The following is a 14,390-nucleotide window of genomic DNA, read 5'->3' as shown; positions in this document are numbered from 1 at the left end:
CAACAATATGGTCACTTTGCTATCTCTGTATATTCTATGATGGGCTGTGTGTTTCGTTACAGTTGCAGTTAATTAAGCCTAGACATTACAAATTTTTATGTGAAGTGGGTTTCAAAAGCAGTGACTAAAGAACATCACAAGATGAACACCTAATTAAATGCACTGAGTCCTGAGATTTTGAAGCCACTTACATGTTTGCAGCTGTTTTAATATGCTTGTGGTATTGAAATACATTTCACAAATTAGAATAGCAAAAGATCTCTTGCCGGTATAATTAATCTCCTTTGAAGAATAGCTCTATTAAGAGATGAGTAAGTTCAGTAATACAGAGTGTCATTTTAATATGCCAGCCTTGACTGCTAGAGCATTTAATTCTTCTATTATTTGTTATAATACAGCAGTTGGATAGCTAGAGAGAAGTGGAATGTGATTTAGGAAAGCCAGGGGAGCTATGTTCATGGTTTCTTCTGCTCCCTCTTTCTGGCTCTGCAGGTATCAGTAGATTTTCCTTTCCTAAATTGCTTTGTGTCCTTCAGTAATGTGGGTTTTTTTTTTTTTTAATTTTTTTTTTTCTTTCTAACCACTTCTAATCCTACAAATTCTTTTCTGTGTTTAAATTGCATTATTTTCCTCTTTAAAAATATTTGTTAACTATAGGAAATCTACAGAAATTAGTTTTCAGCTACTGGAACAAGCCTGATAGCTAGGCTACTTATCAGCAATGACTTCAGAACTGGGAATACATCAAATTCTAACTTGCTCAACTATATGAACACAATTTATTGTTGGGCAAGATCTTTTGGCTGGTACATGTGTGATAATCTGGATTAATGTGCCTGCACAGCAGTTGTCACTAGGTCCTTGACTTGAGAAGGAAGCCAGGGCAGAGTGAATGCTGAGTGCTGTCGTTGTGGAATGCAAGGTGTTGATCTGAGCTGTGTGTCTTCTAAATATATGTGAGGATTTTAGAGGATGACCTTCAGCTCATCATCTACCTTAAGACGAGTGGCTCTGATCCTATGAGATTGAATTCTGCTGGGGAGTATCCTATTTAAGACTTAAATCCCTAAGATAGCTGAGGAAGTAATCAGAGGAAAACACATAAAGCATCACCGAGGGCATCTCAGTGGTATTTCTTGCTGTCAAGAGCCAAATACACAAAAAAAATTTGGTGCAGGGAATATGTGTAGAGTACACATTTAAGAAACAGAAGAGTAATTTTATGGAAAATTTCTTATGACTTAGTTTTGGGGGTTTAGCTGAGATCTTACCTGTCATAAAGAGAGTTAGACTTTGAACTGTGTTTTTTTGAGAGGTCACAGAATCCTAGAATATGCTGAGTTGGAAGGGACCCACAAGGATCACTGAGTCCAACTCCTGGCCCCTGTGCAGGACACCCCTAGAGTCACCCCATGTGCCTGAGAGTGTTGTCCGAACACTTACTGAATTCAGACAGCCTTGGTGCTGCAACAGTTTCCCTGCAGAGCCTGTTCCAGTGTTTCACCCTCTGGGTGAAAAACTTCCTGACATGCAACCTAAGCCTCTCCTGACTCAGCTTCATCCTGTTTCCTTGAGTCCTATCACTGGTGACGCAAAAGATAAGTTCTGTGGGTGCATTCTGTTATGAAAAAAGGCATAAAGAGCATCAGGGTTTCTAAATTTTAGAAAGGAAGAAACCTTGTGAAGAGATGGCTGTGATTGTTGTAGAGGTAGATTGGGAATCTCTCTTGCCTTTCTTGTCTTTCTTGCTACTGTTAATTTTGACAAAACACAATGTGAGTGAAACTGATTGCCAGGAGCAGTGCCATAAGGTGCTAATATTCCACAGCTGAGCATTTATTGGTGGGTGAGGCGTGACTTTCCACTCATTTTTATTAAGGACAGGATGCTTAACTAATGCTGAATATGCTTTTTTATTTGTGGAGAGAGATTCTCTGTGTGTGTGTGTCCCATGTCCTGGCATCTCAAGCACCAATCTCCAGGGTTTTGTGAAAGAACCATCTGATAATGTGCAAACCATTAATTAGGACTACGTCTCTTATGTATTGCTCATCATCTAATGCCTGGAAAAGTTTGAGATGTTCCAGGAATAAGAAGACATGCATATTCCTTCTGCCAACTGTGGTGATAGGAAAATGTTTGAAGAAGCCTGTCAGTGGAAACTTAGATATGTTTGTGAAAGAGATTTTGAAATCCTTTTTTTAAATACTTATAAGCTCTAATTTACTGGGGTGCTTCCAGTACTGAACTAAAACTTGTGGTACTCCTTTAACTGAAAAACTGGACATAATTTTTGAAAATGAAGTTGAGGGTTTCAGCCAGGTGGTTGCAGTTCTATTTAGTGTAAACTTTCTTCCTTATATTCTGGGATATATTATGGGATGTGTCAGAGCCATTTCTTCATCCTCAGAGATGAGGGCTGCTGACTAAGCAGTTGGTGCTCTGTTAATCCCCTGATGCCAGACTTGTAAGATTTTCTTGTAGGGTCAGTCTCATCTTCACAGGACAATTTCAAATGACTTAGGGTTTTACATTTACTTTCAAACAGAGTGAAAATTGAAACAAAGGGAAATAATTGCATATTAATTGTGATTGTACACAGTGCCAGAGAGTTAATCTTTCCCTCATCTTGTTCTAGAAGAAATGGTTAAAAACCCAAGCCTCTTAGATTTTGAATAATGACCTGGAGGGTAGAAAAGCTTAAAAGCAAAGATTTGAAACAACTCTCAACTGAAGAACTTCCTCTGTGGAGCAGCACTCAGTGTGATTTATTGCAAACGTTCAGTGGGGATTAGGCAATGCTGAGTGGAATGGGGAGAATGGGTCATCCCTGTGGGGCTCGGTGTGTGCTGGGAGCCTGCTAAAGACAGAACTTACACTGTGGCATGGTGCCTTTGGTCTCCAACTTGGGGTGTGCTTTTTAGATGGAGGAGATAATATTGACTTTTTATTTTCTAAATTTTTGCTCCTTTTCTTTTTTATTTTAGATTTTCATATTACGTATATTAGGAATAGAGTCAGTTGTACCTAATATATAAAGTGTCCCTAATAGCATATTTCCCCTGTTCAGGATGCTGTATATTAAAAGGAAAATTAAAATTTGTATTGTTCCTGCCTATGAGGAAGAGTGGCTAATTGGCTACAGATTTGAGTTAGTGAGTGAGATTATTACAAGGTAATAATTATTACAAGGTAATAATCTCCCTTTGAATTCCCTTTGAATTCCGGTGGAAGTGGAATTCAAAGGCTGTGCTTTCTTCAAGCCTGTGCGGGGGTCTGTGGAGCTGGGTTGCCATCTGCTGGTGTGCCAGGCGCTGGGGACAGGAATCATGAACTCCACCATCCAAATGAGTTTTTGTCAAACGGTCTTAGAACCCCTATAATCGTTAGTGATTTTACAGCAGGGGTACGTTCTTTCTGGGATCGTGTCCCACTGCAATCACTTGTTAATAAATAGCCTTTTTCTTTTAGCTGGAGTATGAATTCACTTCGTAATGCCGTGCTGTGGTTTACAGCATCCTTTTTCTGGTAACGGAGAGATGATGGTTGGGACATTTACGAAGGAAAAAAAAAAAAGATTAAAAAATTAAAAATATTATTTGTAGCCGATTTCCATGAATAAAGTTTTTTGGGTGGCAGCTGCGTGAGTTGCGCTTCGGCCGGCGGCCTGGCGGTGGCGCTGCAGGCCCGGGCGCCTCACGGGCAGCGCTTTGCCGGGAATGCCGCCCTGGCTCCGGGCCGGGCTGGGGCGGGGATGTTTCCCGCAGAAAAGAACACCTTCATTCTGTGCTGTTTGTCAGGTCACAGCGGGAATTAATAATTCCAGAGGTCTGGTGAAGTGCGGTGGAACTGGGAGTTCCAGCTTCAAACTCCCTCCTAGTTAGAAAGGGAAATTCCATCTCCACACCTCCTGCTTAGTCCCCAGCGCTTTCATGCATTTGCTGTTTATTATTTAGGATCTCTAAATAATTCTTCATGCAGGCACCTGGGTGGTGGCTGTTAAGCTCGCAGGGGTGAGGTCTTGGAAGGAATAGGGTTGGCAGTGGCTGGTGGACACCAGGTACAGCATCTCCTCTCCCAGGTACAACATCTGCTCTCCCAGGTGCAACATCTGCTCTCCCAGGTGCAGCATCTGCTCTCCAGGTACAACATCTGCTCTCCCAGGTGCAACATCTTCTCTCCCAGGTGCAGCATCTGCTCTCCCAGGTGCAACATCTGCTCTCCCAGGTGCAGCATCTTCTCTCCCAGGTACAACATCTGCTCTCCAGGTACAACATCTGCTCTCCCAGGTGCAGCATCTGCTCTCCCAGGTGCAGCATCTGCTCTCCCAGCACACCTCTCTGCTCTCTATGTGTGCTGGCAGTGAAGAGAGTGCATACAGCTTGGAATTCCACCTCCTCACAAAAGAATTAGATAGAATCTCTCTTAATTGAAAAATGCAGCACTAGTTCAGGGACAAATCATTAATGCCAGTTGTGCATAGTGTTGCATCCTGTGGATTGCCTGGATACTTATTACAATAGCAGGTATTTGAATCTGACTGGAAAACTTCATTTACATTTGTGTCTTCTAAAACACACCTGCTCTTTTCCCGAAATGTTTTGTCAGAGATAATGTTACTTTTAGTTTGCATTTTAGGTGGTAACATGTTGACTATTTAAATGTTGCTCTATACAGATACAAATAGTTTTGCTTAAGAATAATCCTGAAAGTCGTAGGTGATGAAGGCCATAAATTATTTCAGGGATTAGAGGACATTCAATACTTGACCGTACAAGTAGGATTTCATATTTTTATGTTGGTAGAAATGGAAAAGACAGCAGGAACTATGGCTGCATGAATGAAGGGATTTTATTACTGTATGAAGGCATGGAAATTGCGTTTTAAATTGGCAGCTGTAATAACCTGAGTTAGGAAGTAAGTGGATTTCCAAATTAAGACCACATGTGAAGTCTAAGTTTATGCATACTAATTAGATATTTGCATGGACATATGCTGCAGAGTCTGTTGGTGAACCTTTGGGTACATGATCAATTTTGGAATTTGGACAGGCCTGAGAAAGGAGTATGGAGCGCTCCATACTTTATCACAACTTTTAAGGTGTCTCTGGTAGGAAACCAAAAATCAGAAATGGATGTGTGTTTTCATGATAGATTCAGGACACTTGCTTCACACTGGTTTCCAAAACTGATAGTCCTGGTTGGTTTTTCACTAGGAAAGTTTATTCTGAATAATTAATGTAAAGAACAGAAAAATTTTGTGATAAAGTCTGTACTAAAGTTATATTTACTATGTAGTGCATATTACTGAAGCACAGTCAGCACCTTGCCCTGAAGAAACTTCAGCATATTACTTAAAACACAGTCAGCATGTTTTTGCTCACTTCAGTTAAGTGAATTCCATTTTGGAGTGGACTCATTGGCTTAAAGGAGGTTTTCATATTTGAAAGAAAATGTGAACACCCTTCTGTGTAACCTGAGGCTTGTCATTGTAGGAAATATGAATTCATAAAACTTGCCTTGTGATAATTGTTAGGCACTAGACTGTCAGTTTGAATGATTGCAGTTCTCATTATCTTCAGATGCTGCATGTTATTTTTTTTGTCTGTGAATATGTTGAATTGATTTTTGGCACATGCAGTCACTTCTCTTCCTGACAGCAGCACTATTGTAGGTGTAAAGTGAGAAACTGCTGGAGTGTGCATGGAAAATTAGCTTTTTTGCTTGGGGAGCTATGGGGAACTTAAAATACAGTTATTCAGACTGTCTTGAACACACTCTTGAGGAGTGAGGCTTTTGTTCCTTGAGTGTTGTTCTGTGGTTCTCAATGACTTCTCTATAAACACATACTCATGTAGACAATAAAAGTTCTGGGTTTTAATTTAAAGTAGTTGAAAATTTGCTGTTTTATTTTTGGCAGGTATTTCCATAGAAAGGCACTGTGAGATGTCTGCATTTAGTATTTTAATATGGCTGCCTTCTGTGTCTGGTAATATTTCTTGAAATAGTTTCTTAGGATGTGATAATAGAGGATTGGTCTTAAACCATGAAATAGTTTGTTTAGTTAAGTTTCAAGCTGCTTTCTTTCAGAAATGCAAACTTTTTTGAGCCTTAGGACATTTATAAGAATCCCCTGTAGCATTCTGACTAAGCAAAAGCTTTGGACATGCTCTGTAATTAGTAGCATAATCCTCCATGTTTGGCTGCCACTTTTTGTTTGGTCTGTTTTCCTGCACTGTGTCACTTCGGTTTATCCAAGCCATGCAATGTGTCTTTCCAGCAATCCTTTTTCAGCCCTAGAGTCACAGTGATTGTTTATTTTACCACTTTCAGGACAGTGGGAATACAGAGGTTTGTGTGTACCACCTCTGAAGAGCTGCAGCTCAGAATATTTCCTATTTAATCTAAAATCCTTATTGCCTCGAGATTACCAAGGTGGGAGAGGTGAAATCTCTTGGCAGAGATAAGGGTAGCCTTGTAAGTGAAACACAAGCGTGGGACTTATGCAACAATCCTGATATCTGAACTTTGATAAGCTCAGGTACAGAGAGGTTCAGTCCCTTGGTCACCTGAAGAGCTGAAAGTAAAGCACGTCTCGCAGACTTTCTGTAAACCTCATTTTATTAATGTTTAGCAGATGTTTGCAGCTCAAATGGACGGTGCTGTGGAATAATTTATTGCTGCACTCACTGTATATATTGTGCCAGTATAATTTTCTTATTTCTGATTGTGTTCATATATAGATTTTCAAGTCAGTTGTTTAAGAGCCAAGGCATGCCATGATCTCTTGCCTGCCCTTGCTGGGTTATTATTGCTAACCTGAGCATTTCCACATTAATTGTGAGTTTCAGACTCTTCCCTAGTGGGAACTGCAGAGTCCTTGTGCTGTAAGAACATGAGGTATGAAGTCTGAATAACCAATATATTACCAAGCTTGATTTAGAGTCAATATCTCTAGTTCTTCCCTTTGTGAACAGAAACTAGGACAAAATAATGGACAGGAAGTTGTTTATTACAGGAATAGATGAGAAGAATTCCTGTATTGTGGAATTTTGAATGGATGAGAATTATTTTCACTGAAAGCAATGGTGGCCAGCTAAGTACAAATATTGTAAAATTTGCTGAGAGGGTGCCTTACTGACTGAGGGGCTTCTGCTTTTGTTGTTTATTGCAGTGACCAAGTTTCCATTAAAAAAAAACAAGATTCTGTGCTCATCATGAATATAAAACACTGTCAAGTTGAGACTGTAGTGTGAGTATGCAAAAATATGTCAGTGTGAACTCTCAGCTATTTGGCAAAGAGGAATGTTTATAGAAGAGGATTGAAAGATGTGCAGGGCTTCAGATCTGTCATAAAAGGATATGAAATGTAATTAACCTAAAATAACCTTTAAAATATTTTTTGAGCCTGATAAATTAAATGAGCTGTTGAGATAACTTAATGAGAGATTTTAATTTTATACCTTAAATAATATCCTATTAAAATGATCAAGATTTTGCTTTGTGATGGAATCCACCGAGATTTATATTTTCACAATGACCTCATGATTCAGTAACACTGTTAATATGTTTGGTGCATATTTGAGGGGTAAGGTCTAGGTTAATGGTGGCATTTGTTCTTTAAGTGCTTGAAGCCACAAAGCTCTAATTGAAGACTGGAATGTTCAAACCTCATTATTTTAATGTGGCCATACAGTATAGTGACACTTAAAGTAGTTATATGATGAACTCCTATGGCAGAGTTCATAATTTGTCCACGAAAACAAATTATTATGTGAAACTTCAAATTAAAATTCTTTGCCTTGGAGTTTAAATAAAACATGAAACTTCAGATCTAACATGGTTTCTGTATTTGTCTTTGCTCAAATTAGCAACAAGCATTTGCATACCTTTACCGCAGAGTATTCTGCTGTGAATTGTTTGCACAAAGTTACAGTGCATGCACTGACTCTCTCACACAAAGATGTTTTTGTTTCAGGTAGTTAAGCCTGCAGAGGTACTTCTGGCAAATCTGCATCTCAAATTTTCTAAATATTGAAGTAATTGAAATAATTTAATGGATGAGCTGTTGTCAAGGAAAATACATGCAGTACTTATCACAGTGTCAGGAACCCAGGGCTTGGAGACAAAGGTCAGAGTGTTCATTCCTGCTTGCATTTCATCAGTGCTGCTGAGCTGGGTTAGAGCAGTTTGCACACTGGGCTGCCTCCACTCTGAGCTAGATCCTTTTAAGACCTCTCCTAGCTCTTCAATGTTCCTTAGATCTTCTTTCCTTCCTGTTTTCTCCCAGAAATGTTTATTTTTTTCCATGGCTCTCCCTACCCCCAGAAAAAACCTCCTCACAGTAAAATTCAGTTGTTATTTCTTGATGATAGCCAGAAAATTCTGGCTAATTGTGAATTTGGGCTGCTTTATGCACACATATACTTCTGCTGTGACCTCCTTAGTCCCTCTCCACTGTCACTTCTTTGGGCTGTGGGCTCCTGGTCTGGGAAGTGTGAACACTGTAGAGTTGTATTGCCACTTTACAGCTGCTCAAAATTTGCACTGCCCTTTTCTACTATACAGTTACTAGTTCTGGTACTACCTTTATATACTACCTTTATATCTTTAGTATCTCCTTGCTAAATGAACAGTGTTCTGAGTCATGGGCTTTTGATCCTCAAGCTCTTTGAGTCGGTTCAAATGACAATATGCAATGAAAAAGTCAAGTTTGTGGGTGTTATTAAATCTATCAGTAACTATTTGGGTTTAGGTAAGGTTCTGATGTTTTGCCTTAAAATTAATTTATCAAATATTTTCTTTTAAAATAAATTAAAATGTAGAGTGTTACAATTTCAAATGCATAAATTTCTTATCAAAGTTAATTCTTGAATCTTATTAGAATGAAATAGGGTAATGAAAGGGAAGTTTGGCAAGAGAAGTGATTAGGTATTTGAAAGGAAAGAGGAAGAACATGTAATATGGCAAACATGCAGAACTCTCTGAATCGAGAGGAAAAGAGCTATGTCAGCATTGCCAGATTATATTGATCAGGTATCAGCATCAATCCTGATTAAAGAGGCAGCTGTTTAACGTGGTACTTTAGACAGTGACATAGTTTGTTTTCTATATGATTACTGGCCTGCTGACATGTTTACTTTTTCAATATAATTTACATATTGTGTTTAAAAATGTTGCTGACTGAGAAATAGTTTAATTATACAAGGCAGAGTAAAAAGAAAATCAGACCTTCTTACAGCTTATACGAACATGTATGAATATCAGGTAATACCTACAAACAAACCAGTTGATTTATGTACCGACTTAATTCTAGGAAAGCACTTTAATAAATGGAATGGCTTGCTTATCTTCTTATTTTTTTATAAAAAAGGTGATTTAGAAATTGGTTTATATATATACATATATATACACACACACACACACACATACGTATCTGTATATGAGATTTGAAAAGAAAATGACTGCAAATGTTTGTATAAATGAGAGTTGTTGAAACCCTTGGGAGACCCTGTTCTGTGTGGTTTATTGTCAGACAAATCTGTGGTATCAACTTCCCCAGAAAAGTGTCAAGAATGGATTAAAAACCATTTAAGGGTGCTTGGCCATTAAACTTGGGTCTACAATGAAGTGATAGATGTCCCTTACAGTTCTAATTGCTGAATTTCTCTATTTTTCCATAATCAAACTATGAACTGCTCTTCCCCCGGCTTACTGTAAATTGCAATAATTCCAGGGGAAAGGTATGATGGTGCTTAGCTTCTTCAGTGGAGTACATTAATGATGCATGCCCTTCCATCTGCTGTTGGCTTTCTTTTTGTCCTATTATCAACAAGAATTTTATCATCAAGCTTTGCCTCCATTGAGTGCAACCTCCATCTGAGAATAGTCATGGACAACTGTTCGTAATGGTCAGCTCCATTTTTCCTTGCACATCAGGAAACTTCCCCACTAGTTTGGATGTCAGAAGTGGCTAATCACTATTTCACATTCTGTAGCAAGCCATGAAAGGTTTTTTGAACTCCATTTTGTGTTATGTAAAAAGGATAAAGTTGATTTAACTCCATTTCACCTAAGCTACATTATTGAGCTTATGCTTTGTGTTATAAGTTTCTGTTCTGTGTTGAATCCCCAGTTCAGAGTCGTGGAAAGCATATAATAATGTTCACTGCCAATAAGTGTAATTACTACAGTACTGTATGTTTTACAGATAATTAATCCCATAAAATACTCAAATTCTGTCATGACTGTGCTGAGGACTGCCTGTTTCATTTACATGCAGTTCTGTGTCCAATATCCTGTCCTCAAACTGCATGGGAAAGGTTATGGTGGCTGGGATTGTGGCTGGGTGGTGCTGCATGTTTAAAGACCCTACTTGCTGTTCCCTTTTGAAACAGGCAAAGCACAAGCCTGAAAGCTTGGGTCTAATTAAGATGTATTAATTGTGGGGCCTGTATTACCCACTGCATGGCAGGGGTAATACCCACTGTTGACTGCAGTGTACTGAGGAGGATTGGACACCCTGGAACAAAATGTTAATGGGAGAATTCACTTCATCTGTGTAGACTGGGCACATGTTATGCTGGGACATGATGAGAGCAGACTTTACATGTTCAGTGATGGTTTCCTAAGGCAGATCAAGCTCCAGCAAGGATCCCATAGGAGGAGGAGCTGTTTGTGTCCTTAGCACTGCTCAGTTCTGGTTCAAAAGGTAAGTCAAAAAAACCACCCTAAAAGCTGAAATAGAAATAGAGGTATGCAAAGCTAAAACCAGTAAAAAAAACAACCTTCTTTGAGTTTCAAAAGGCTGAACTGATTTAGAAAGAGAAGCGTGAAGAACAAGAAATATCAGTGAAGAGACCTTCATCTTTATGGTCTTCACAGAACTGAATTAAGGATCATTCCTTCAAGGCAGAGGAATGCAGTGTTCCCCTATCCTACCTATGAATAAGAATTAAGAATGGTTAAAAGGAAAGTGTGATGGTAAGGAACAGGCCAAAGCAGGTTGTTAATTCAGTGAGTAAAAGGAGATAATGACACAGCTTTAAAATGATTCAAAGATGAAATGTGTGAACTACTTTGTGCTGTATAGCAAACTGCTTAAAATAGTCTGAGGACTGGAAAATGGCAAATTGAGTACCAGTATTTGAAAAAATGGATCCATGAGAGATTAATGGAGTTAGAATTACACATGTTCCCTTCATGCTTTAGGTGCCCAAATTCTAATTCCTATGAGTGTAATTTACCATTTGGTTGCATTAACACAGTACGTGCACAGAGCAAGTCATTGAGATCACCCTGACAGTGCTGACCTCACTGTTCATACTCTGTTAGAATACATTTGTCATCAGTGGCTTTATTTTTAGGCCAGCCATTCAAATAATAGAATCATAGAATGGTTTGTGTTGGAAGGAACCTTAAAGAACATTTTGTTCCAACCCCCTGCCATGGTCAGGAACACCTTCCACTAGACCAGGTTGCTCAAGGCTTCATCCAGCCTTGGCTTGAACACTTCCAGAGATGTGGCATCCACAGCTTCTCAGAGCAACCTGTGCCAGCACCTCCCCACCCTCATAGTGAATAATTTCCTCCTCATATCTAATGCTACATGCATGGCTGTTCTTTTGACATAGAAAGGTCATATTCCCTAACAATTCTTCTGACAGCTACTTGTAAAATTTCAATTGATTGGCAGGTTCTTAACCCAGAAAGTTTTGCTGTTTCATAGAGATGCATTTCCTTTAGAAATGCAGTTTTCAGTCAAGCTGTAAGCTCTGAACAATTCAGAGACTGATGTTTGCATGTTTACTTGATCAGCAGAGACAGTAATTTAAACAGCCCAACCTTTACCTCTCCCATCTGAAAGCACCTAAAACTCTTCTCAGAAGCCACAGTGATTTATTTGCAACCTTTTTTTTTTTTTCTGATGAAAATCTCAATAACTAATGCTATGATGCTTCTACTTGTTCTTTGGAAAAGCTGATACAGGACTGAAATAATTATTTTGCCTTGGACATTGTCCTAGCTGCTCTGAAACCTCCTCGATAATCTGCTTACTTGTTTGGCTGGGTAGGAATGGACTTTGGCTTTTCCTCTGCTTCCTGTTGCAAAAGCAGCTTTGAAGGCAGTTCTGAGAAGGAAAGGGAGCTGCTAGCGTGGGAAATTCAGGAGCACAGGACAGAGCAAATCAACTACAATCAACTGATAATACTGATGTCTGATAACTCTGAGGTATATTTAGATTGCTGCTGCTGTTTTCATGTTTGTCTTTTGTTGTCCATTGCAGCTCACACTTGCATTTAGTTGCTTTCTACTTCAGTGACTTTGGAAGGAAACCTAAGGAGACAGGGTTTCTTCAGCTTCATTAACTATTCTGGAAAAAGCTTCTCCTTGCATTGAATTCCACCTTGGCTGTAGAGATTTGTGTTCTGCTATGAAATCATTCTGTCAATATAGGCTTGTTTACTTTACAACTTCAGCAGTTTTGGAAGGCTCCTTTCGATATTGAAACATCCATCTTTTGCACTAACAACAGCATGGAACTGTGAATCGCAACTGATGATTGTCAGTGCTTCTTTCTTCTAGGAAGACCTAATGGTTTGGTAGAATTGAATTCTCTATTTTCTAATGTAGTTTCCTGTGTTAATTGGTTTCTTGCTGGATTTTGTTAGCCTCACTGTGATACCAGCCTTCTGAGAAGCTTATTTTGTGGATGCATTTAGAAAAGGCTCTCCTTCTTTCATGGAAAGAATTTTCTCTAGGGATGCTGCCAAGTCTCAGAAGACCAAGAAATTATATGATTCTGTATTTAAGTGTAATCAAACTGGCATTCATGATCATTTTGTCTCTTTAGAGCAGGAATAGCTCTGTAGATGAATATATATTTTTGGCATTGGCTTTAACCAAAATTGAAAGTAATGGTATAAATGATCCTGACTGCCAAAAACACTGAGCAGTAGTAGGGAGTCAAAGTTTATCCAATTGTCCCTTCTTTCTGGTAACTTCCAAGCCACTGGCCAATTTCATCCAGGCTTGAAAAGAATAAGAAATGTCAAAAATAACTATAATTGCAATACTATAAGAATTGGAAGCAAGTAGGAGACACCCCCTCACATTCTCTCAGTGACAGTCAGTTTGTTGTTTATTCTGGTTTGGCAGCACTGGTTGACACTCAAATATGACAGTGCTGGATTAACTGGGGGAGGTGCTGTCTCCAGTTGGGTGGAAGTAAACTAGGAGTGTCAGAGTTACCTCTGTCAGGGCGATGGGAGGGAGGGAGCAAGAGACAAAAAGCCAAACTCAAGTCTGTAAGAAAATTGGGCATCTTTAGCCCTTGTTGCTCAAGGAGCAGCTTGTTTATATTGCAGTAATGAAAGAATCTGGCATCCTTCTTTTTCCAAAAACATCGATATTCACGACCTAACTCTGGGCAAGGTTGGAAGGGCAGCTTTTGAAATGCTTCCCTGTTGTCAGTTTGGCATGTTGCTTTTGCTGTGGGAGGAGTGGTGGGATGCTACTCCAGCAAACTGAAGATCTTTCCATGGGGTTGCCTTTGCAGTGTCCTGTGGTGGTCCCAAGCTGGGACTGCACTGCAGGGTCAGCACAAGGAAGTGATGGATGTCTTCCCTTGACTGTAAATCTGCCCTTCCAGAAAGGAGGGAAGGGAACCCTCACGTTTTGGTTGTGCATATTGGAGCTGAGCATACTTGTGGCATCATCTGCAGTTTATTTCTTAGCTTTTCACTACTAACAACATTACAAAAATTAGTATTCTACAAGCTTGAAAGACAGACTATTATCTAATTGGCTTTTGGTTAGGAGGATACTGATTTCTAGGTCAATGTAAAACAAATGAGCATTTAAATTGAAGAGGAGCAGCTGTTCCAAAGCCCCTTTCCACAGTGCATGGTTTTGTTAAGGATAATTATGTCTAATTTTAAATTATGATAGCTTTGAGTATTGAGCTTTGCCTTGTTACATCTACTATCTCATTCTCCTTCATCAGTAAGAATGTTCTATCATGGAGCTGGGTTTCTGATTGGATTTATTTTTCTGGGCCTTTTGAATTTTGAAGAGAAATATAGCTTTAAGGATGGGGTTTTCAACACTTTCATGCCAATGTTACCACACTTACATTTTACTTTTCAAGGTCTCAAAACTGATACAGCGTGTCTGATTCCTGTGGAAAGATACTGCTGGGAAAATACATATTTATGTAAATGTGTAAGATTTTTGTTCGTATTTTTAGCTTGAATATGGAAACGTCAGACTCTGGTGCTGAAAAATCCAAGAAAGCTCTTGTCAGCCTTGGAAGGAAACATATGCTAAAGATGTCCTGTGGATTATGTACTGCTTGTTTCAATTAACACATTGATATTCTCTGTCAGTTCT

General features: G+C 39.1%; 1 protein-coding gene across 14 annotated transcripts in view; it reads left to right on the top strand.

Moving 5' to 3' along the window:
- Positions 1-14,390, top strand: part of MAST2 (microtubule associated serine/threonine kinase 2) — a 203,705-nt gene that overhangs the window by 42,406 nt on the left and 146,909 nt on the right. The window contains exon 1 of one of the 14 annotated variants that reach the window (XM_085585691.1): positions 7,978-8,130. The exons of 11 other annotated variants lie outside the window; for them this stretch is intronic. In XM_085585691.1, the coding sequence (XP_085441817.1) occupies positions 8,056-8,130 (75 nt within the window). In that variant the 5' untranslated portion in view covers positions 7,978-8,055. 2 more of the 14 variants (XM_085585696.1, XM_085585695.1) reach the window with 2 other exon arrangements.

Source organism: Lonchura striata, chromosome 8, assembly GCF_050655825.1.
Source record: "Lonchura striata isolate lonStrDom1 chromosome 8, ASM5065582v1, whole genome shotgun sequence".
Lineage (NCBI taxonomy): Eukaryota > Metazoa > Chordata > Aves > Passeriformes > Estrildidae > Lonchura > Lonchura striata.
This window is presented reverse-complemented; position numbering and strand designations above follow the sequence as displayed.